Source organism: Cryptomeria japonica, chromosome 8 (assembly GCF_030272615.1).
Source record: "Cryptomeria japonica chromosome 8, Sugi_1.0, whole genome shotgun sequence".
In the NCBI taxonomy this organism is placed as follows: Eukaryota; Viridiplantae; Streptophyta; class Pinopsida; order Cupressales; family Cupressaceae; genus Cryptomeria; species Cryptomeria japonica.
In genome coordinates, this window is record NC_081412.1 from 324,833,129 (window position 1) to 324,857,973 (window position 24,845).

Sequence of the window (24,845 nt, forward strand, 5' to 3'; positions counted from 1 at the left end):
ATAATACTTGATACCACTTAGTAATGATTATCCAATTGATACCACTTATATTATGGCAATCTTACATATTATATGATATATTACTTGTAATCTTAATCAATATATGTTACTCAATAGTGATGCAACCTCTTTGACAATCAAGTCTGCAATAGAGAAATGTTGATCTCTTGATAGGCTCTGATCTGCATCTTAGCTATCCCTGATATGACAATGTTGATTGTGCTGAAAGTGACTTCTCAAAGGCTTAAAGCTGTTTCTGATGAGGCAGCATCAATATGCTGTAAGTCTTCTCTCTCAGACGCTTAAGCTGTTCCCGATATGGCGATCTAGTTATGCTTTATGTCTCCTCTTAATCGCTTATAGCGAAGTTGTAGTTTGCTGTTTCAGATACAGCCTTAGAAGTATGCAAAGTATGGGCTATGTCTGATTACAATCTTTAGATGTAAGCCACAGTCTCTATGCCAACAAGGCACTGCTCTTGAAGAACGATCCAGATATGAATAAAGAAATAACTAAGAAAAGGATTCCCTCATTCTGAGTTCCATATGTCCTCCTTTATATATGTATTGGAACAAGTCTAATATTAAAAGGCATGTCCCTTCAACAGAAAGGTTTACTCTCAATGATCACATCCTTCTAAATGATTTTACTTGTCATCACTTAATCGTACCTTTTCATAACAAGTAAGCCTCTTAATGAATCACATCCTTTGATTATGATAAGCGCTGTTTTCTCTTAAGCTCTGCCTTTGGTCTTTTCTCGTCTTACTCATTCTCCTTTCCTAATTGATTTCACTTAATTAGTTGTCTTTATACCATAATGAGTCGCTCCCCTTGCTGCCTTATCCATTATGTGAATTGCTGTCTAAACCCTTGTGGTTACCTTATCGCTGCACACTACATTGTGATGAAATCGCTATCTTTAATTTATATTACTGTGTATTGTACCTGTTGAGCATCAAATTTGAATTAAGTAAAATATCTTGATTCGTAAGATTGAATTACAAGAGCCCTCCATTTTTTGAAAAAACCATTATTTTTATTGATATCATAATAACCCATAAGTTATCAAACAAATCTGATAGCATTCTATCGAAATATCCAAAATCCAAATAATATCGATGAGACCCAGCGATGTCTCATCGATATAAAAAGGGATATCGAAGAAAAGGGAGTGCCGGTGAACTCTAGAAAAGACTCACTAAAAGCGATGATTTCACTGACAAAAAGTATCGAAGAAAGCCGAGGTGGTCCTCACCGATGGGAAAAGGCTTTCGAAGAAACAATACCATCGATGTAAGATGAAAAAGACTCACCGAAAGAAACGCTCTCATCGAAAGAATGATATCGATCAGACAAAAGGAAGTTACGTCGATAAAAGATATCGATGAAGATATGAGTTTCGAGGAAGCTAAAGGGTGTGTTACCGATATGCATGATTTTGCCAATACAACTTTATCGATGAAAAATTACTAATGAGCTCATCGATGAAAAGATGCTAGCGGAAGCAAGTCATCAAAAGTAAAGAAGAGTTCGATGAAACGACGGACCCGTTTATCGATGGGGTGTAGTATTGTCAATAGAAAGGGAGTTTCGATGGAAGGATAAAGGAAGTCACCGAAGCCCTAGGTCTCTTCGACATGAAACCTGACGGACATCAGAAATATATCGATGGGGAGACGGCTATAATGACCGAATGCAGCATTTCGATAAAGGGAGAAAATACATACTCGAAGTAATATTCAAAACAAAAGTATCATCGATAGAGACAAGAGATCGATGGAATAAAAAATGAGGGATCGAAAGATATATTCTCATCGAAATGATTGCCGCGAAAATCAAAAACAAATCCCAGGAAAGGTCACATCGCCATTAAATTCGAACGTGTTCCCAAGTAACCATTGTTAATACTGCCATTATTAACTGATCAAAGACGACACGAGGATGCTAAACAGAGATATTGTAATGAATAAAGATGACAAGTACATCGAGCACATGGGGGTACTCAATTTGTTTATCTTCCAGTTTGTTAACAAAAAATGTTAGTTAACGGTTATATGTTGAAAAGCCACAATGCTTGGTGATAATGTATACTCTCATATAAAGAAGGGAACTTTGGTAATGTGGGAAACGATTATTAGGAGTAGATTATAGCCTCGGGCTTACCATTGTAATATTATGGAAATATATATAATATAATCAGTTGTTTTCCTTTGTGTTTATGTTGTAGATTATTGCATTTTCTGCAAGCATTTGCTTATGGTATTATCTAAAAGGAGATAAGGTTATTTGTGTTCTTCCAGTGAAATTCTGAGTTTCATATTGTAGATTTGGATCAAAAAGATTTACTCGCGAATTGTAATTGTTCCCTGTATTTCTTCCTTGGATGGTCTCTTAAAAGTTAAGGTTAAATTCATTCAAGCAGTCTCCAATATAGACACTGAAGTAGAGCTCATAAGAAACAGTAACTGACAGACTCATCGAGAGGGGGTGGGTTTAAAAACTGTCTCATAAGTTTACACAATAAGTCCTAAAGAAATATAAAGACTCTGTGGCCCAAACAACAAAGAAAGGCACTAGTCATCTATAGAATACAACTCATCAGTTCACATTTCACTTTAAAAGTAATAGGAGTAGCTGAGTAGGAAATATAGAATAGACTAGCAATAGTGTATATACATAAATTTCAAGCACAAAGATTGAATAACTTCTACAACAACAATCTTGAACTCGTCTGCTATATCTCCATCCTGGGAATTTATGCCATTCTGAGATAGGAGGAAATCAGATCAAGATACTTAATTTGCTATAAAAAGCATTAGTCATTGAAAACAACTAGTGAGTAGGTATACCCGCCTAGGTCCTACAGAGCCTAAAGTGAGAGAGTTAGCAATCAAATAGGTTCACTCTATAGGTTGGCCAAGTCAATTGGAAGGTTTGAGCATAGGAGTTGGCATTTCCTTAGAACCTATCCAATCTGTTGATTTGAGACCCAACAGTACCCTTCCTTCTTCACTAATCGCTGCATTATTAGACTTATCATTGTTCATCCCTCTCTTGTAGTACCTTATTCGTGCATTGTATCATCTATAAAGATAATACAAGGAGCTTTCTCAAATTAGCAACACAATACCTAACAAAGCCTTGTTTTTGTATGAGAATTTGGATGGAGACATCACAATCTCCCCTCCTTGAAATTGCTTGCCCACAAGCAATCTTAGACCTTCATGTCAAAACCAGGGTCCCAAATAAGTGTATTCTGCTTCATGTTGTCACCATTGAACTCAAAAAGTGTATCAATCCCTATCATACTATGAAACAATTTACTTCCATGATATTTGCCTACCAAGGTAAGTCCCTCATCCCCAAGTTTGTAGTACCATCTACTCAAAACGTAGTAAGGTTGAGAACCTATAACAGTGATCTTTTGATGACCACCAATAAGATAAGTAGTCCGATGTTGCATGAATTCCTTAGAAGATGGTCCTTGGAAAAACTCCCACCTTAATATCATAGGATTAGCCTTCTAAAAATCATCATAAGTTAATTCATCTCCAACAGTTGTTAGACTTGGAAATGAAACAACACGTTGATGCTCAGACACTCTGATTTCATAAATCTGATGATCCTTCCTCCAACCGAAATAGATGTCATGGCTGGCCTCATAATGACAAATGAGAAGATTTGGTTCAACCATAGAGTCAAACTTTTCTTGCAATCCTGCATTGGTTAGGAAACCATTGAAATGTATATAATTTATAATATAAATCTTCTAAGAAAGATAATTAAGCATAAATTCTTTATACTTAAGGTTAGGAACATTAACTTAGCCATAGTTTTGTCTAACTCCTTATAGGAACTCAACCATAAGAAAGTGGGAGTACGAGGAATGATAAGGTGTCCAAGAGACCCTCTACCCTAGGCCCAAGAGCAGAGTGAAAACCAGAGCCCCCTTGGCCTCATGGGACTATTGATTCAACTACCATGAGGTGGTCTACCTAGTGAGGTATCCTATCACCATTCTCCTTCATCACTTCCATCCTTATCCTTCTCTTGTGGTTGGAATTCCCTCAATAATCAACTATGATAGAGTTTGGAAAGATACAATAGGGTGTCCTGAATATCCTTCCCCTCTAAGTCCCAGAGCAGTGGACTCTATCTACACCGCCTTGGCCTAATGGGACCATCAGTCAACTACCATGAGGTGGCGTACCTAGAGGAGGACCTCATCACTGTTCTCCCTTCCTGTACTTCCTTATATTACTATCATGGCAGTTCGCTCAATACATTACTATCATGGAACTAGTTAGATACTGTAGATCTTGGGGATGTATGGGTTTATGACCACTGGATTTGCTCTTCCACAAAACTCCATTTGTTTACTATCTTGTCCTCTTTTGGTTGAGGGATTTCAAGATTTTCGTCATCGTATCTTGTTTTCTTGCAGGGGCTTTTGCCTTCCTCCCTACTCGCTCCTTTATTGGATATAACTTCAACATGATGGGCTTGACTTTTTCTCCCACATTTATGTCCCAGCTCCCAACTCTCTTTGCACTTGTAGCACAAGTTCTTAATCTTACGATCACTTCAGTTGCAAGTATGCCCCTCCTCCCAGGAGTCTTTACACTTGTAGCACAACTTTTCCTCTTGGTGTTCTTTGTTACAAACATGCCCATGCCCCAATGGGTCTTTACACTTGAAGCATACATTTTTAAATTTTATTTCAAAGTTCTTCTCAAGTGTCTTGAGGAAGAAATATTCCCTCACGCCTGTCATTTCCATAGAGATGTTTGTCCTTTGATATCTCCTTTCTAGAGGGATCCTTTTCTCTTCTTTTGGTGGAGTCAAACCGAGGAGCTTATAGGATTGCTTATTATAAATTTGGTGGGTCTAGGGCACTCACTATGCTCTTGAATGATTCCTTTAGACCTTCTACAAATAAATATGTGAGTCTTCTCTGAGAGATTTCCGGTACCATCACAGCTAGGTTTTGGAATTCAGTAGCATAGTCTTCGACTGTTCCATATTGCTTTAGTTGAGTGAATTCTCTAAAATACCACTTGGGATGGATGTTTCTAATGGAACCTTGTGATGAGTTTTTGGGTAAATTCAATATTGGATATTATGGTTAACTATTTGCTAATACCTTCATCATTAGTCACTCAAATGTTTCTAACAGCTAATACCTTCATCATTAGTCACTCAAATGTTTCTAACAGCTAATACCTTCATCATTAGTCACTCAAATGTTTCTAACACAACCGTGGGTATTGTATAAGGACAAAAGGAAGACTTCTTATCCAAGTCATCCGACAATTCTTGACTAATACCATTTGATGATTCTTTTCCTAATGAGCATGTTTCTTCTATCTCCAATAGGAGTCTACAGCTTGCTAGCATTGCCAATTATTTGGGTGGCATGCAAATTCCCTGTATTTCTTTTCTAGAGATCATGAAAAACTTATTGGGCTAAATGGTCAACATTCTAAGATAAGTGGACTTCACTTCCATGCTAGCACCAACAATGTGATGCATCATTGTGTAGTCAAAGACAATGCCTTTCACATACTTCACACATGCCATAACTAAAACCATGTGGAGGACACTTTGCAGCTCAGAATACAATAACCAATATTCTCACCACGTGATATTATTAGTCAACTCTTCAACCAGACTCTAAAAAGGTGGTCAGATTCTTGCACACAAAAGATTTCATGCTTTGGTTTACCTTAGAAGATAGTCACAAATTAAGGGCCACCCAGTTTACCTACAATGTCATTGTTGTTTTGGTCCACAAGTATGAAATTCGACATAAGAAATCTTCCTCTTTATACTCACAAGTTTGTGGACAAATTGAAATCACAAACAAAGGACTTAAGAACATTCTAAGACAGATTGATGCACTCCATTGTAAGAATTGGACCAACTAACTCACTAAATATATATAGGCTTATTGAACATTATGGAAGACCACCACTTGTCTTATGTAAGATACCCCCTTGATCTGATCAATTTTTTTTTAATTTTGGCTCACAAGAATTTTGTCAAACAGTTTACTTGCAATCTGAATGCTTAGGTTTTTGATAGGTTCTCAGAACACTGATGAAAATGGGTTTGATGTGGTGTATGTTGTTGTTACTAAGTAATTCAAATAGGAAACAACACATAACAAATGCTAACACAATAATATAGAGATGGTACTTATGCAAGATGATAGAAGCAGACTCTGATAACAATACACACTTTCAGATTTTATTAATCTGTTTAACATAACAAACTGGTTACAAACATTGCAGACCTGGTATCTTTTCCAGAAGTGATGCACAATGGATTAGTGCCCTCATTCATGCTTCAGATGTGATGCTTCAGATTATTTCCATGTGTGGCTAGATGAATGCTTGTTTGGCACTGCTGTACAGTCACTTGACTGATAGGAGCTGTCCCTAATAATCCTCAGACCTGTACGGTCCTGTGGCAGCTCTCTAACCCTGTTACAGCACCTTTGATGGCAGCTCCAGATATGTATGGCATGAATACAACAGCTGTAACCTGTACGGCACTTTTGGCAGCTTCTAGACTTCTGTACGGTACTGTTTCAGACTTATACAGCCAGCAAATATCAGTTTATACTTTTTAGACCCTTAGCACTCCCGGCCAGCATATAGAAATGGATATCAGTCATTACTAGTTCAAACAGCATCTTCAACACCTCAAATCGAACTCCTCCAGCTCTGAGATCTCATGAAATGAAGTACTAACTGTATTACATTATTTACCTTAGTGCTCAAGCAATCCCATAAATTCTCCTGACTACATCTCTCAACAGCAAAGAGAATGTTAACGAGAAGGGTTTTCATCCTCCAAGCCAAAAACTACGAATTCTCCGAACAATTTCATAAGCTTCATATTTTCCCAGCATGTAACATGATTTTCCCTCAAGTCCCCAAACACTTTTTTATGTCTCCAATGTATTATAGAATAAAGGGGAACTCTTTTATTTAAATATTTCCCACATATATAGACTGCATTAATAAAGTTAAATAATTTAATTTTAACTTTATAAAAAAACTTTAATAAATCATATCGATGATAAATAAATCTTCTTGTCGATTTTAAACAATTACCATCGATATATCACTGCCACTGGATGTCCAGCCATGTCCAAAATGACTTACCATAAATAGTAAGTGTGCCCAAAACTGCCTCAAAACCCCTCAAAATGGCCTGCAACTGAAACTGTCTAGGCCAAATGGCCTCTAAGTCCCTTAAATGTCTTGGATAGCCACGGGACCATGGGAAATAGGCTAACGACAACATCATGCTATGAATGCTAGGAAGGGGACATTACATCTTACACCATATGAACTTCTCTATGATAAGAAAGTGGTTTACTTATAGAATTTGAAATTCAAACTTTATGTATAACTTCAAAAATGAGTATGAACCTCACTGATGCCCAAAAGGTGAGGATGGTACAGCTTCATTCCCTAGATGAGAGGCATTGGCAGACTTTGTTTAAACAATTATTCAACAATGGAGTGTCATAAGGTATGATTACTTCATTTCTAATCAATCATTCCAACAAGGTAATTGGACACCTCTATATGACTCTTGGTTCGAAGCTTTTAAAGCCAAATTCCATACACAAAGGTTAGGGTCATCTGAGATCAAGACAAACTATACTAATGGTATTGTAAAACTGCAACATGAAAGTTTATTGTAGGACAGCTTTGCTTGTTAATGGTCATCACTTAAAATAGTACACGAAATCAATTTCAAATGAGAACTTCAATGAAAGGTGACAAAACGAACTCCATGTCTTTGATCACATCCACAAGAGAGACTCCTATTCTCTAAGTTTTTATATGTAGTTCCATTTTTCTAATGCAATAAATTCTAAAAATCAAAACTTTTGATAACTATTAGACCCCTACATTTTGAAAACGAATTTCTAGTGGATTGAGATTGGGTAAATCCTTAGTGCTGAAAACCATTTTTTCAATGCGCTAAGCAGAAAGCTTCTAAAAACTAGGTTACCAATGGGAACTTGTCATTATAAAAAAGTTAAGAAGTCAAAAAACATATTCTCCATTTATTCAGTAATGTATTATGTTTCAAGTTTCTTTCTAATACATTCAACCACTCATTGTCCTTGTCACAAGATAAATTTACTCAACCTATCAAAATGTTCATCTCCAAGCACTGCCATGTCCACAAATTCATCTTAATTTTACATGTACAGTTCACTGCAAGTGTCTCTATAGAAGGGATATATAATGACATTGGTTCCCAATTCAGTGAAGATGGTAAAATGTTCATACATTTGGTTTTAACAAAATCCCTATAATGAGAACAGACAATTATTTTTTTGCATTTGTCATCCAAAAATTCGAAGGTTCAAAACTTAATGGAGAAAACAATCATCTTAAACATCAAAAATTTCCTGTAAAAGAGTTCAATGGCCATAACACAAGCATTTGTTTCATGAATAATATTATACATTTCAGAAATCACCTAAACTGAAATCTAACTATCACTCCTTGACAATGCCCGTTCAAATTTAGACTTGAGAAGGACTGTTTATTTTTTTCTTTTGTTGTTTCTAAACAGAAGATGTGAGGAACACCCTGACATCCCTAGAATGGTCAATGGATGTCATGATGTCCCCTGAATGTCACAGGGCCACCAGAGCATTCCAAATGGTTGTTAGAAATAAGGGAGCAACCCAATTTGTCAAAAAAAAGTGAGGGGGGAGGTGAGAGAAGTGGGATGTCCCACATTCCAGACATCCAAGACAGGCATTAGGTCCCAGGAAACACTGCTCCTGACAGAGAGAGATTATTACAACATATACAGGGCACAGTGCAAGGGAAACTATACAAATGGATCAAGTATGTGGGCACTTGACGAAGCATTGCATGGAACAGAACAGTCAGCTTACTTGTTCTCTGTATGCACAATTGCTATTGTCAATTTTCACACATGAAACCAAGAATAGTAGAAGGCTATCTATGTATACATCCAGAGACTTGCTAGATGAACCAGAAGCTTTAAGGGATTTCTATAAAACTATAATAACAAGGCAAGCTAATGCCTATTTGAAACAGAATCCTGAGAGCGGTGAATGCTGAAGAGTCAAATACAACATACTCCTGGAAAAAATAAAGGTGAATGGCAGGGACCAGAGGTTGTAAATAAAATGTTAATGATGCCACCACCACCTTGATCCATGTGGTTCCAGCACTAAGCATTAGAATATCCCTTTCAACCTCTATAAATAAGTCACGTAACACTCTTTGAATGGTATGTTGAAAAAGCCAAAACCAACCCACAAGCCAAAGCAAGCACTTGAGGGAAAGCAACTACGAAACTATTGTGAACAATTAATAAAAATAGAAGATGATATATAGGTAGAAGGACCCTCTCAAAAAAATGAAGTTAACCAAATTGATGATCCTGAAGAAGAGGAGGATGAATTTGACTTAAATATACTTGAGTTTGAAGTAATAACACATATTAAGTCTGAATTTGAATTAAATATACTTGACTTTGAAGTAATAACACATATTAAGTCTGAATTGGTGTAATGAGCTATGATTTGAAATCTTCCCAAGTACCAGTTAGTGAATTTGATAAGAATGTGCCATTAAAAAAATGTTGATATGGTAGCTAATTTGGCTATAAAGTTTCAAATATTGGTGGATTCAAAAGAATGGAAGTTCTAAAAATATGTTGCATTCATGGCTCACAACAACAAATGGTCAAAAGAGAATTTTAATGAATTTTCCAAAACCTATCATTATTGACACCACCTAGTACTGTGTTGAAGTTTATCCAGGATATATGGATAATAACCTGAATCCATTGTAACGATGAAAATACAATATTTTCTTATAACAAATTACATGCTTTTGTACACAGAGAAGATGCTGTTTCATAAATATGTGGATTTAATGTGGCATAAAGGAGTTCAAAAAAAGAAGAAAAGAAAAAGAGGCTCAATAGAGAGAATAAAAAATTGTTGAAAGAGTTAGAGCAGTTAAGTCAACATATCACACAATAGTTGGCCGAAAAACAGGACATGGATAAATACTCTAGAGCAGCGGAATGTCAGGTCAAGAGGAGCTCAAATTCCCATGACGCTTATGTACAGTTGACTACATACTTAAAGCTTGGGGAAAAGCTGCGGAAATCTTTTCTTTTGGCAGGTAAAGGTAAACTGTGATTGAAAGAAGGAAATATGCTAAATATGAAATTTTCATCCACTGTACCTACAACTGCAAATATGATCCAGATGCCACATAGATAGGTAAATGAGGAAAGATGAGTAGCAAATACTTCACAAGAAAGCATAGGAGGTTGGCAGGGGTGGCAGATGTTAGAAAGGAAACATGAGGAGACAACAGAAATGACCGAATAGTCCTCCACGGACTAAAGAACCCCTGCATGGTCAGTTAAAGAATTGAGATCAGCATTAAATGCATTTTATGTTAGTGACACAAAGCAGAAGCAGCATTGCCCCTCTTCATAGGATCAAGCTTATCCAATCATGTGACTGAATATTTCTTTTGGAAGTGAGGTAGTTATGCAGCATAAGTGTACTTAGGTGTATTTTGCATATAGACTGGCACCAAGTAACTTAGTTCATTGCACTGGTGGACATTCACTTTTAATTTGTGTTATTTTAGAAATGTTTAACCTTTTGTGCTAACCTTTGGATCCTATTCATGAGAATATTTCAAATAATGAGATCAACCTATCTATTGAGATACATAGATGTTCTTTACTTTCATTGCAATCCAGTTATTCCTGTTATCAGGAGTTGCGAATCTGTGCTTGCACTATTACTGACACATAACTGTTAAAGAACACAAGATTGTGCTATATGTATGTTGTCTGTCAGGCTGCTGTTATAACACATTCATATTAATTAGTTTGTTGTAATAATGCACCAATTTATAATAACCACCTACTGATTGCCTTAATCCTTGTGGGAAAGACAGGTGGCATGCCATGTTCCAACTACTCACTCCAAAGGGGGCCACCAAAAGGCAGTCTCCTTCAAGCCTTATTTGCTATCTTGACTTCACTTTGAGCAAGGTGCCAAGGGGTGAGGTCACATTGTCCTTCTCTAGCCTTCAGCTCTCAGTCAGATTTTAATCTTTAACATCAAAAGTAACATATATATCCAAGACCCTTGGGTACTTTAAGAAATAAAGGCTGAAGAGAAAGGGCAAGGAGCCAAGCATGCTTGAATAAAGCTTAAGGCATGCAATTAGAAAGCACAATAGAATTGAAAAATTTAGATTTAGAGTGAGAAAATAAAATAAACCAAAAAATGGATAGGTAGGTATTTCTTACTCAATGGAATCAGACACTAGATTAAGTACTCATTTCTCAAGCATGTGAATCTGATCACTAACAGATTGCTATTGAAAGCACAGCCAGAGAAGCATATAAAAGCATTGTATGTTCTAAGAAAACTAACACCGACTAAATTTAGAAATAAAGGAAGCATCAAATTTCACACATGGTCCCTAACAATATCAGATCCCTTCAAGATTAACCTCCATGCTGGTAGCTCCATCTTCCGCTACAAATCGCTTACTGATTCTTAGTCATCAATATTTAATTTTCTCTCTAATTCTGTGCAAATCTGACCATATACTTCAATATGCATTGAACTGACAATCTAAAAATAATAATACAGGAGATTTAGTTCTCTCTCACAATGCCCTACTTGCAATCAACTCAAAGGAAATAAAAAGGTTTGCTCTACATTGGAGCAGCTAAAGAATGTGAAACCGATACAAAACCATATTACTAAGCAACATGACATGCAGCAAATAAATATAAAATACACAGTGCATAAAGTTCCATTAAAGGGTGACTTTTGCAAAAGAAAAAGTGTAAAAATAACTGACTAACTAACGACATAACACTCAATGGATTTAATTGAATGCAGAAATTTTGTAATCTTGCAGACTCCATGATTAATATTTTCTAACAAACAACGCAATGCCTAGCAACATCATCTCAGCTTCCATTGTCACCTACCACAGACACAATCTAGAGCTAGTAGTAAAATCATACTTAAAAAGAGAAACTTACGTATAACATATAGTGTTATAGTCCAATTGTAGCATGGCACATTCAAGTGAGGCATTCTCACACGAGGATCACCATATGTAATCTGTAGAAAATTGGACAACACTCGAGCAAAGCTTGTAAAAAGATTTCATGTTGAAATCAAAATGTACAAGTAAAACTTTCACAAAACTAAATCATACCAGCATATAAACCCCTCCAGGCTTAAGTACTCTGCCAAAGAGAAACATAGATACTCAGAATAGTTAGCACTCAGCCACTTTTTAATTAAAATTGTTGACTAGATTTATCATTAAAATGTTAAAAGTAATACCAAAGAAATTCAGGCTTGCTTTCCTAAAAACATGTACATTCGCGTCATATACCTGCTCACTTCTTCCAGCATCCTAGCAGCACTGATTGGTGCGTTGGCTCCACACTGTGACAAATAATGCACATGTGCATGTTTGGTAGACAGCAAAATTTAGAATGAACAGACAAACACACTTGAATTTTTTAACCAAGATGCAGCAACTTTGACTCACCATAAGAGAATCCAGGGTGCCTATAAAAGCGCCAAACCACCCACACGATTGGGCAAAAGATGGGAAAGGCCCACAGATATCAGTTGAGTTTAACTCATTAAAACTGATTCTTAATTGAAATTCCTATCGTTTTTTAATGTAGAGAAGAAAATTGCCTAAAAATGGAGATCCTTTCCTTCTGCCAAACACAAGATTGAATGTGCTAAATAATTTTTTATCTGAAAATATAGAAGGTGAATGTCTTGCACAGAGTACAAAGCTTACCTTTGTCTATTACAGAATTGAAGTACTCATTAGAAAAGCAGCTCATATCACGTACATCAATTTGAACATCTAAGATAATGTGAGGGACATCCAAATGCTATATTTCAATGAAGCCAAATAATAAATTATCCCACTACAAATAATTAGTCCTAATGAAAGACGTAACATAACATAACATGAATGAACTTATAACAGAAGGATACATTTGAGTTGAGGAACTTTCTCATACTTTTTTTGCATCATGTGTATAGCAACTGCTGAGATATCAGTGTTGATAATTTCCTCATATCCATCTTTCACCATGTCTTCTGACATAACTGAACAAACAGAGATTTCATTTGAATATCAGAGAATTTTAACAGGATTGACTAGAAACCACCAAATGTAGAAATGCTTGAAATAACTATACAAAAACTATGGGCCTTTTCTTCTGAAACAAACATAGTAATTGTCAAAGCCTTATGTATCAGTAGAACCTAAAGAAAAATCCATTTACTAACACACTCCCTACTTTCCATTGGCCATTGTAAGACACCAAAAGAATGGAATTCAGGATCATATGAGCTGACCACACAACAATACCAAATCATAGCCTACATCTCTAATTGTTACACCATACCAGTACGCACCATAGGCACTGCAATTGTCTTAAAGATGAGAAGCATCGATGTTCAGTAATACAAACCTCTCTATTTGAGTAACCACTATTGACACACATGTTTGTGATCTCACAATATTAAAATAGTGAAAGAATGCATTGAGTACACTCAAACTTCATCCCTCAAAATAAATTTCTTCTTGACACATCATGGAGGAACTAACTATTGTTTTCTACTGGTTATAGCCTATAGAAAATCTCAAGTAGCACATTGTGTATGCCTTCAAATGCAACAGACATTTTGTAAAAGGCTCTACAGAGTGGACAAAGAACTTAAACTTGTGTGGGTCATTTACACTTCCTGCGTCTAACTAATTACCAAAATTTCTGGTGCAACCATAGTTAGCAACTTTTACATCTTCTAGTATCAGATGGATGTAAACTCAAGCAGCACCTCAATGGACATCACTAGGTTTCGTACAATTACAGGTAAACCCATATTGAGAAAGGAGGAGAGGTTTCAAATAACTTAGTAAATATGCCTCAAGTGACTTTAGTATGGTTTTGGGGTGATGCAATGGTAAATTTGAATATTTTGGCAAAGAACAAAAAAGCTGGTACCTTTCCCATAATCCAGCAACTGTATCACAGAAAGTTCAGAAAATTGACAAGGATCTTAGCCTTTTAACAAAAAAACATTTTTAATAAGAAAGCAATTAGTAAGTACAAAAAGTTTCTAAAAGTGCAGATGCAACCCTTGCAGTTAGATTGGAAAGTTAATACATAAATTTGGTCCTCATTCCCAAAGTGAGAGGTTCATATTAAAAGTGGCAAGTACTTGATAGTGAGAGACGTGTCTCTTTACCATTGAGCTCAATGCATAAAGAGTTTGTTAAGTGCACTTCCACTTGCATAAGAAAACCATAATTTCTTATGTAACCCAGGCATTTGTATATATATAGAAAACCAGTAACAAGCAAGGGGTCATATGTAAGCAATCCACGGTAGATTCCTTGCTTATTAACACATAACAATGATGCATAAAATATACATCAAGCGTGCAAAACTTGTCAAAGTGCAATGCTTACATGTACTTGTGTGAGCAGACATGCCATATCACCCAACAATTTGTCAATTGCAAGAGCTACCAGTATGTCTCATGAAGCAACCGCATTAACAAATCATTATACAAAATTAATCTTGTACAAATTTGTAATTAAACCAATTAGGTTTTCAGTAATAGGACAAATATTTGTAATAGATCTGGTGGTGGCAACCTTCACCATGATTTCATTAGATGCTTCTCAAAGATTAATCAAGAGTCCAAATGTTCCTTTACGGTTCCCAAAAGCTTTCCGTGGGACTCCCTCAAGGCTTACCAGATGGCACCTTCCATGTGACACAATATAAAAACTTCTAAACAAAAACAAAATGACCATTAGTATCTCTTTGGGCTAATAAATTTTTATATTAAGTGCCGTTTTATGTACTCAAAGGTTGTACATAGAGAGGAAACTTAACTCACCACATAAAGCAGATTTAATAAAGTTACAATGTTAAACTTGGAGAATACAGGGCAATGTCATGTCCTGTTTCCAATCAATGTAAGTTTGTATATAATAGATCTCTACTTATGTCTTCCCTACTTCCATTTGTTATGTGTTTTCTCTTCCTAAGTATGCATTTTATTCCGATTCCACTCTTCTCTTCTTCCTATCTGAGTTTCAGACTTCTCCAATCCTATCATGCCTCCCATCTATCCCCCACCCTAACTTGTAGTATGTGTCTAGTCATATGGTTGAACCTGTCATGTCCCCTCCTTGGCCATCATATAACTTAAATCAATATGATAATTATCAATAAAAAAATTATTTGAATAATATTGTTTCTAATTAATATTCATTAATATTTATTATTAATGTGATGAACCTTATAGTATATTTTTATCTTATAATATTACATCTTAATATCCTATATCATTAACATAATTTTTATATATTAAATTTAACTCAAACAATCTAATTCTCACGATCCTCTATATAAGGGTCGCAGCTCTACATAAGTGAGGAAGGACAGCGATTAAAAAATATTAAGAGGTGCATATTCATTATGAATTGTTTGCTATACTAATTCCATAGGGGCCAGCGAACACTTAAAGAAGACATTAATTAATATTAAGAGACAATAAAAAAATGATATGATTTGTTAGAAAATAAACTATGGCAGTCTCCGTTAAGACAAGAAATTCAACTTGGTCAAGACCATATAGAAGGTGCGATCATTACCAAGTGCTGCAACTGTCCCGATAAAATAATAATAAAACACATGATTATCCAAGAGGTGTGAGATTAGTAAAACAATATCATTTCAGGGAGGTGCGATTATTGCTAATGTTAATTAATAAAAGACAGATTTGATAGTAAAGATTACCTTCGTAAAGAAAGGATGTGCCCCCTTGGTGGTATCTATTCAAAGGAATATGACATTCAGAAAATATATATGTAAAAAGAAATGGGAATGGAGAAGGTGGAAGGAAAACAGATATTATCTGAAAAACATTGATCAGATCATATTAGAACTGTTATTAATTACAGGCAGTGATATCCTTGTTCTTGGTGGACTGCACGGTGGTGCTTGATACATATGCTTAATATATGCAGAATTTAATAGTAATAATAATATTAATATAGACTGCGATATGTAGGACAGTCTTGCAATATAATCATATTAAATTTCATATAAAGTGGCAGACCAGATCTGGCACATGTCAGATCTGTTTGCCTTTACAGTCATAGATAGATTAATACTTAAGAGTTTTAAGCTAAGTTGCCGGTACGGGTACGGGTACGGGTACGGGTACGTGGGTACGGTACACTGGTACGGCATTTTTTGGGGGGGCTGGGTACGTATGGGTACGTCCGTACAAAAAAATGTAAAAATCATAAATATATACATATATACACTCTAATAAGTAGAAACAAAAATTAAATTTAGAATCCCACATATCATCCATATGCTAAACAAAACTTGGAACTATCATATATGATTCATATTGATATAACTATAAGTCTATAACAAAATTACAAACTTTGAATGTTATGATAGATATCGAATTCATTGTTCACTGGCTCAACCGTTCAACAATAAAATAACACAACTAATAATCAGCAATAGCATCATATGGGTCACTAGGAAGATCAAGATCAACATCATCATTGACATTAGATGATGTAGGTAGAGTACTGGAACCACATGCAGCCTCACTGCCACTTGCACTAGCAGCACATTGGCTATTAGACTCCCCAGAAAGTAAAGATTGTGTGGCAGCTGAAAAATCCAAATCAGTTCACTCTGGATCTACATCCCAAAACTTTGTGCTCCCATCCTTATACTCATTTTGTTTATGAGTAAGAAGGCGCAAGTTTGAATGCACATAAACGAGCTCTTTTGCCTTACTTGCTGCCAGTCGGTTGCGTTTCACTGAGTGGATAAAGGAGTATGTGCTCCAATTTCGCTCAGATGAAGAGGAACTAGCAACCTATTGAATAATTGACACAAAGTGAGAGGGTGACAATTATAAAATAGTAAAAAATCTAAATTTAGAGAGCAATAAAAATTAAGAAACTTACTTGCGATAAAACTTTGATTGCAAGAGTTTGAAGGTTTGGTGATGTATGGCCATTGAGGTACCACCAAGCATGAGAATCCTTTTTATAATTGTCACGGAGAGCGGAAACACTTTGACCATTGGAGGCTACAAAATCAGCAAACTCACTTGTCATTAAATCCTCCATTTCAGAATCTGGGAAGAGTTTAGTAAGTGCTGTCCTACACCCTTCACTGACTTCTGAATCTCTATATGGTGGTACCCTTGATGGCTTAGCAAGCATTTCATCACTATAAAATTTGGGAGTCAATGCAAATGCAAGATGTAGTGGGGTGGTCATTTTGTTCCACCGCTCAACACAAATTGATTGAACCTCTTTGAAGAAAGTTTCTTCGGGATCTTGCTCTTTTGCATTGATGATGGCTTTCATTTTCTCAATCATCGAGTCAATGCCATCATATACCTCTCCCAAACATGGGTGATCCATGTCAGTATAACGGATCATACTCATGATGGGCTCAGTGAAACTCAAAAGATATTCCACTCGATCCCACCAAGTGTCATCTAGGATCATGCGCTTTACATTTGCTGCCCTTTCAATATTGGATTGCCTCCATAGGGACCAACTTTGACTAATTACCATGCTAGCAAGTGGCTGTCGCACCTTCACAAGTCGCCTCAAGACGATTGTGTTGGATGCAAATCGGGTCTCGGCAACCTATTCAAAAATTCAAAATAAAAATTAGAATACAAAGAAGACATGATAAAAAAATAAAAATTAAGTAACCATCAAAGTGAAATGTAGATTTTAAAAATTGAAGTGTTTCAATTACCTATAGCAACTCCAACTGTGAAAATGATCTGAAAATGGCCTGTGACATGTTATGGTTTGTGATGAACATTTGGATCTCTTCAGCCTCAACATAAATTTGTTTGATCCAATCTATTTTCCTGCCTATCTTTTGTAGCATGAGGTTGAGAGAGTGGACAGCACAAGGTGTCCAAAATATGTGTTCAAACCGTGTCTCAATCAACATACCTGCAGCTCTACAATTCTTTGCATTGTCCGTTATTACTTGGACAACATTTTGAGGTCCCACATCCTGAATGCATTGTATAAGGATGTTAGCAATAAATTGTGCATCTTTCACCTGTCCCTCACAATCCACAGCTTTCAGAAACATTGCCCCTTTAGGGCACACTGCAATTACATTAATTAATGGCCGATTTTTGGTATCCTTCCATCCATCTGAAATGATGGACACCACTGTTTGTTTCCATGAATTTCTAATGGGAGCCAATGCATTGTCTATGTTTTTTACCTCCTTTGCTAGTAAGGTGCTACGCACCTTCTCATAACCTGGCCCTGTGTACCCTTGTGGAGCCTCATTTACCTTTTTCAACATATCCTGCCAATATGGTGATCGTACCACATTAAATGACAAACCGTTTGCATATAGACATCTTCCAACGGATTGATCTGCAATCTCTCTAGCATCATTCTTAAATGCTCTCTCTAATGGTCCCCTGCTTCTCTTCACAATAACAGGTTCTTCACTAATTGGGTCCAAGAATGGGTGGTTCTCTACCATGATATCAGGAAAATCGCTATAAGATGGAGAAGTAGGGGGCCTCTTTGATCTACTTCCTCTTCCTGTCAACAAAGGATGGTTTGAGGCACGACCAACTCTTGCATTTGCTTCCTCTTGCTCTCTAATATATCCTGCTATTTCTTGAGGTGACATCCCATTTCCATCCTTTCCAAGACATGGTTTGATTCCTTGTTGGGGAATGGCACAAAAATGGGCTTTGACACGACTGTAGGAGCTAGTTTTTTTCACACTACAGAATTTGCATATCCATAAAAATGTTCCACCACCTTTTACTTGGTCTATTATTTTGACATATTTCCATAAAGGTGAATTTGGGTCAGTTTTGAAAGTCCGTTGAGGAGTAGAGCTTTGAGGAGTAGAGCTAGTAGTCGTTGCCATTATGATTTCTACAACAAATTAAAAAAAAATATATTAATATTTAATATTAAACAATAGATTATAAATGTTAAATATATAAAATTAAATTTAATAATTTATTTAAAATGAAAGTGAAATTATTATAATATTAATTATGAAAGTAATAACAACATTTAAATTTTTACAAACTTCTAAATTACACAATAAGTAATTAAATATACCTATTTAAAATTTTAAAATAAATTAAATAATAAAACTATTTTGCTAGTTAATAATTTATTAGTTATTATTATTTTAAATATGAATATTTTAGTTTAGGTATATTTAATTACTTATTGTGTAATTTAGAAGTTTGTAAAAATTTAAATGTTGTTATTACTTTCATAATTAATATTATAATAATTTCACTTTCATTTTAAATAAATTATTAAATTTAATTTTATATATTTAACATTTAGCAAAATAGTTTTATAATTTATTATTATAGTTTGAACTTTGTTTATTTTAAATCACTTAATAGTTTGTTAAATTAAAAGTTAAAAAAAAAAACCTAACATAAATTAAAAATTACAATTTTCGATTTAATTCATATTTAAAATAATAATAATTAATAAATTATTAACCTATTAAAATAGTTTTATAACTTTTATTATTTAAAATTAAAAATCGAAAATTGTAATTTTTAATTTATATTAGGTTTTTTTTTTAACTTTTAATTTAACATACTATTAATTGATTTAAAATTAATAAATTCAAACTATAATAAAAATAAAAAATTTAACAAACTATTATAAAAATTTCGAAATTTAACAACCTACCTGCAAGCTCGAAATGGCGGAACTCTGCCTCCCGTCTTGGCTCCTTCGCGCGTCCTCTGCCGTGGCTCCTTCGCGCCTGTTATGCTTTCGTGCAGCAACCCGTGGCGGCCTCCTCCTTCTGTGCAACCCGCAACCCGTGGCGGCCTCCTTCTGTGCAACCCGTGGCGGCCTCCTTCTATGTTTTCGTGGCTCCCGTGCCCTCCTTCTATGCTTTCGTGGCTCCCGTGCCCTCCTCCTGCGCTTTCGTGGAATGTTTCTTCTTATTTTTTTAACTTTAGGGTTTAAAACGATGTGAAAAAACCTTCGACATTTTTGCACGTGCAGATTCGGCAAAAAAACCCTACGGAATCGCCACGTCTACATCGGATGCGTCGGGGTTCGTGTCTAAAAACGCGGATACGTTTCAGGTTAAAAAAAACAGTACCCTGTTCGAATCCACAGGGATTCCATGGCGAATCCGAATCCGGTACGTATCGTATCCGGATTTGGGAGCAAACTAGGAAGTACCGGTAACTTAGGTTTTAAGCAATGATAATGTTGATAATTTAGACAATAGGTAATATAATTTGATATATATATGTATAAAGGAAGAACAATGGTAATAAGAATAAACATATATAAATGAATTAGTGATCTGTTCTGAAGAACAAATAGACAGAATTAAATAAATTCACAGTAGCACAATTATCAAGCACAAATAAATTAAGGTGTCTAGAACATGACTACAATAATTAATTATAAGAATCTCAGATAACAAGAATGAAATGACAATCAATAAATTCGTGTAACAGAATGCCTTAAAGCTAACTTAATCTATAATCTATTCCGTATTTTTCCTATTCCCCAAGGGAGATGGGTGCTGCTAGGGAGAGGCGGAGTAAAACCATCCGATAGGAAGCCCCAAGGGTGAAAGACTCCTCCTGAAATCTGGGCTGCAGGCCCCAAGGGTGAATGGACTGATTTCAGTAATCTAGGTTACCTTAAGAGTTGGTGTCAAGAGCTGAAGCAGTCACCGATTAGGAGGGACCTCAAAGAGATCAATCCGGACCGGTCAGCAAGAGTAACACAACGGAAACACAAAGATATGATGGAGGCAATGTAGAACAGATTGTTTTATTTCATGAAAACTGATTACAATCAACCGGTAACAACCAGGTTACAACATAACCGGCTCACAGGCCTGCTAGAACATGCTCAAAGTACAGAATAGGTCACAACCGGGACCTTCAATCTTAAGATCTGTCTTCTACACTCAGTCTAGCTATCTCATTGTTCGATTGTTACATTCTAATGCGCAATTACAATTATATATACAATCCAAGGGGATCCAATCGGCCCAAAAAGGGATCAAAACCCGAAGAACAAGACCTAACGTGTAAAATCAACAAGGTCAGCCTCCGCCAAGAGATTCCTTTGGAAAATTCAAAGGATGAAGTGTAGATCGAGGGAAAAGGTTGGCCACACGCCAAGGAACATCGGAATCAACGCCCAAGGCTCTGCAAGCTTCGGAAGGGGTTCCGATAGATCACCAAAATAGGTCCAGGCAACCGGTAACAAGAAATTGTCAACCGGTAACAGGAAACTGTCATGGAAACCGATAGCGATAACTTGACGGAAAATGATCCAAATGCGATGCAGTCTAGAAATAAGAAAGATGATCAAGTCTTCAAGTAGAATCCAACTCCACAGGATCCGGTGAGCCAAAACCGAGACACACAAAAAGAAATGTTGAAACTGCAAACAGAAAGCAAAACAGAAAGGAAAACGTTTTCGGTTGATGCAAGATTGCTATGAACCGGGGATGCTCCTACATCAGACATCCGAGGTTATTGAAAAAGTGAGCCTCTCACTTTGCTGGGGTCAGAGGAAAACCAAAGCGGTCTACCTCTACCTGAGAAATACAAGATGAATCTTCAACTGGTTTGTCCTTCCACTACACAAGATACTCCTTATACTGACTGTTCCGGGTACTACACCCAATCCTACTATCCAAAATGTCTTCAATTTGATCTGGTTCCTTCCGAGGCAACTGTTTCTCCAAGTCTGCAATACTGTCCTCACTGAATTCTGGTTCATGATACTCATGAAGATCTGCAATGTTAAACACAAGTGAATACTCAGATTATCCGGTAACTCCACTTCATATGCATTCCCAGAACTGAACTTCCTCAAAATCTCGCAAGGTCCAAACTTTTTCATCTGCAATTTGTTATAAGTTCCAACCAGGAATCTCTCTTTTCTCCAATATACTAACACTTCATCGCCAACTTCGAATTCCTTATGTCTCCTCTTCTCATCTGCCTTCTCCTTATACTTGTTGTTCATGTCTCCAAATGCTACTTAACCTAAATATGCAAGGCTGCCATGTGATCTGCAAAGTCTTCTTCTTCTAAACTTCTCCGGTCTTCGCTGCTAATATCTCTCAATTCTGATATACCTCTAGGATGCACTCTGGTAACAATCTCAAAAGGTGTTCTTTCGGCACTCCTGTTTACTAAATTATTGTAGGCAAACTCTACTTGTGCAAGAATCAAATCCCAACTTCCGGTTTTATCCCCAACTAAACATCTCAACAAATTTCCCAAGCTCCGGTTAACTACTTTTGTCTGTCCATCAGTCTATGGGTGAAAAGTAAAACTGAACTTGAAATCTGTCTTCATCTTCTTTCAAAGTGTTCTCCAAAAATAGCCAACAAAATTAGTGTCTCTGTCTGAAACTATGCTCTTAGGTAATCCATGCAATCTCCCTACCTCCTTGAAAAATAGGTATGCTACATGTAATGCATCTGATGTCTTCTTACAAGGTGTGAAATGAGCCATCTTTGAGAATCTATCCACTACCACAAATATAGAATCATTCCCTCCCAATGTTTTAGGCAATCCAAGTATGAAATCCATGCTTATATCCTCCCAAGGTCTTACCGGTACTGTCAAAGGTTTATACAATCCCACATTCTGACTACTACCCTTTGCAACTTGACAAACTCTACAACTTTGCACATATTTCTTAACATCCTTATGAATCTGGGGCCAAAAGTACTGCTCACTCACCAATGCTATTGTTTTGTCAATACCAAAATGTCCAGCTAAACCTCCACTGTGTTTCTCCTTTATCAGATTCTCCCTCATAGAACTCTTAGATATGCACAACTGAACTCCTCTGAATAACATCCCATCCTGAATGAAGTAATCCAACCACTTGCTTCTATCTACCATAACCGGTTCTCTACATGCTTTCCAAGGTTCTGCAAAATCTGGGTCATCATCATACAAGGTCTTCAAATCTTCAGATCCTAACACTGTCACTCTCATCTCTGTCAACAAATTCCTTCTCCTACTCAATGCATCAGCAACTTTGTTAGATTTCCCACTTCTATGCTTCAACACAAAGGTGTAACTCTGCAAAAACTCTAGCAATCTCATATGTCTCTGATTCAACTTACTATAACTGTTCAAATACTGCAAAGCTTGATAATCTGTATACAACACAAACTCCTTAGGCAACAAGTAATGTCTCCACTTCTTCAATGCTTGAACTATGGCATAAAACTCCTGATCATACATTGAATATCTTCTTCAGGCATCATTCAATTTCTCACTAAATAAGCTCCTGCTCTTCCTTCCTGACTCGAGACTGCTCTTATTGTTGTTCCACTTGCATCACAATCCACTTGAAATACTTTATTGAAATCCAGTAAAGCTAACACAGCCTGCTCAGCCACTTTCTGCTTGAATAGTTCAAAACTTTTGTTTGCTCCGGTGGTCCACTTGAATTCCTTCCGATCTCCCCTCATGGTCTCAGTCATAGGGTTACAAACTGAACTAAGATTTTTTATGAACTTCCGGTAAAAACTAGCCAATCCATGAAATGATCTTACCTCTCCAATGCTTTCCAGTGTAGGCCACTCAACAAATGCTTTTACTTTCTCAGGGTCCATCTTCAAACCATCCTTAGATATCACAAATCCCAAATAGACTAACTCATCCTTCATGAAAGTATACTCAACCTCTGCAAAACTTGTCTCAAATGCAACAAATGCTCCTCTTTTGTCTTACTGAAAATCAGAATGTCATCCAAATACACAATAACAAACTTACCCAAGAATTTCTTCAATACCTCATTCATCAGCCTCATGAAAGTACTCGGTGCATTAGTTAACCCAAAAGGCATCACCAACCATTCATACAGTCCTTCATTTGTCTTAAATGTTGTCTTTCACTCATCTGCTTCCCTGATCCTGATCTGATGATATCCACTCTTCAAATCTATCTTTGTAAAGTATTTGGCTCCACTCAAACAGTCCATTATGTCATCCATCCTAGGCAAAGGAAACCGGTATTTCACTGTGATCTTGTTTATTGCTCTGGAATTAGTACACATTCTCCACTCTCCATTCTTCTTAGGTGCTAATACTACTAGTATTGCACAAGGGCTCAAACTCTCCTTGATCAAACCTTTCTTCAACAGCTTCTGCACTTGTCTATTCAGTTCTTCATTCTTTGTCAGTGTCATCCAATGTGCAGCTTTGTTAGGCAAACTAGCTCTGGGAACCAAGCATGCAATGACTGATACTTCTCACAGGTGGCAATCCATCAGGTACATTATCTGAAATGATGTCTTTGTATTTTGTCAACAAATATTTTATCTCTTCATGCTTTGGATTCTCGGTTGTTCCTCTTCATGCTCCGGATTCTCAGTCTTCTTAGGAATTAAGGCAAAACACGCATTCTCATGTCTTAATCCATCAAGGAATTTCCTTCCATCTACCAAACAAATTCTAGCATTCATACAAACTTCATTCTTCAAAGGTTCCTCCAAAGGTAACAAGGTCTGCTTCATCCCATTGGCCATAATAGTGTATGTATTCTTCCTCCCATCATGTACTGCCTATCTATCAAACTGCCAAGGTCTACCCAACAAAAGATGACAGATATCCATAGGCATAATATCACACAAG

General features: G+C 36.3%; 1 protein-coding gene across 2 annotated transcripts in view; it reads right to left on the minus strand.

The window, feature by feature from the left end:
• Window positions 1–24,845, minus strand: part of LOC131061507 (uncharacterized) — a 126,192-nt gene that overhangs the window by 72,027 nt on the left and 29,320 nt on the right. For both annotated transcript variants that reach the window (XR_009110544.2, XM_057995225.2), the window contains exons 2-7: window positions 13,099–13,212; window positions 12,896–12,964; window positions 12,632–12,651; window positions 12,473–12,525; window positions 12,290–12,320; window positions 12,111–12,192 (exon numbers count right to left, since the gene is read on the minus strand). Coding sequence is in view for 1 of the 2 variants with exons in the window: in XM_057995225.2 (XP_057851208.1) it covers window positions 12,111–12,192; window positions 12,290–12,320; window positions 12,473–12,525; window positions 12,632–12,651; window positions 12,896–12,964; window positions 13,099–13,212 (369 nt within the window). In the remaining variant the exon portion in view is untranslated. The remainder of the gene's footprint in view (window positions 1–12,110; window positions 12,193–12,289; window positions 12,321–12,472; window positions 12,526–12,631; window positions 12,652–12,895; window positions 12,965–13,098; window positions 13,213–24,845) is intronic.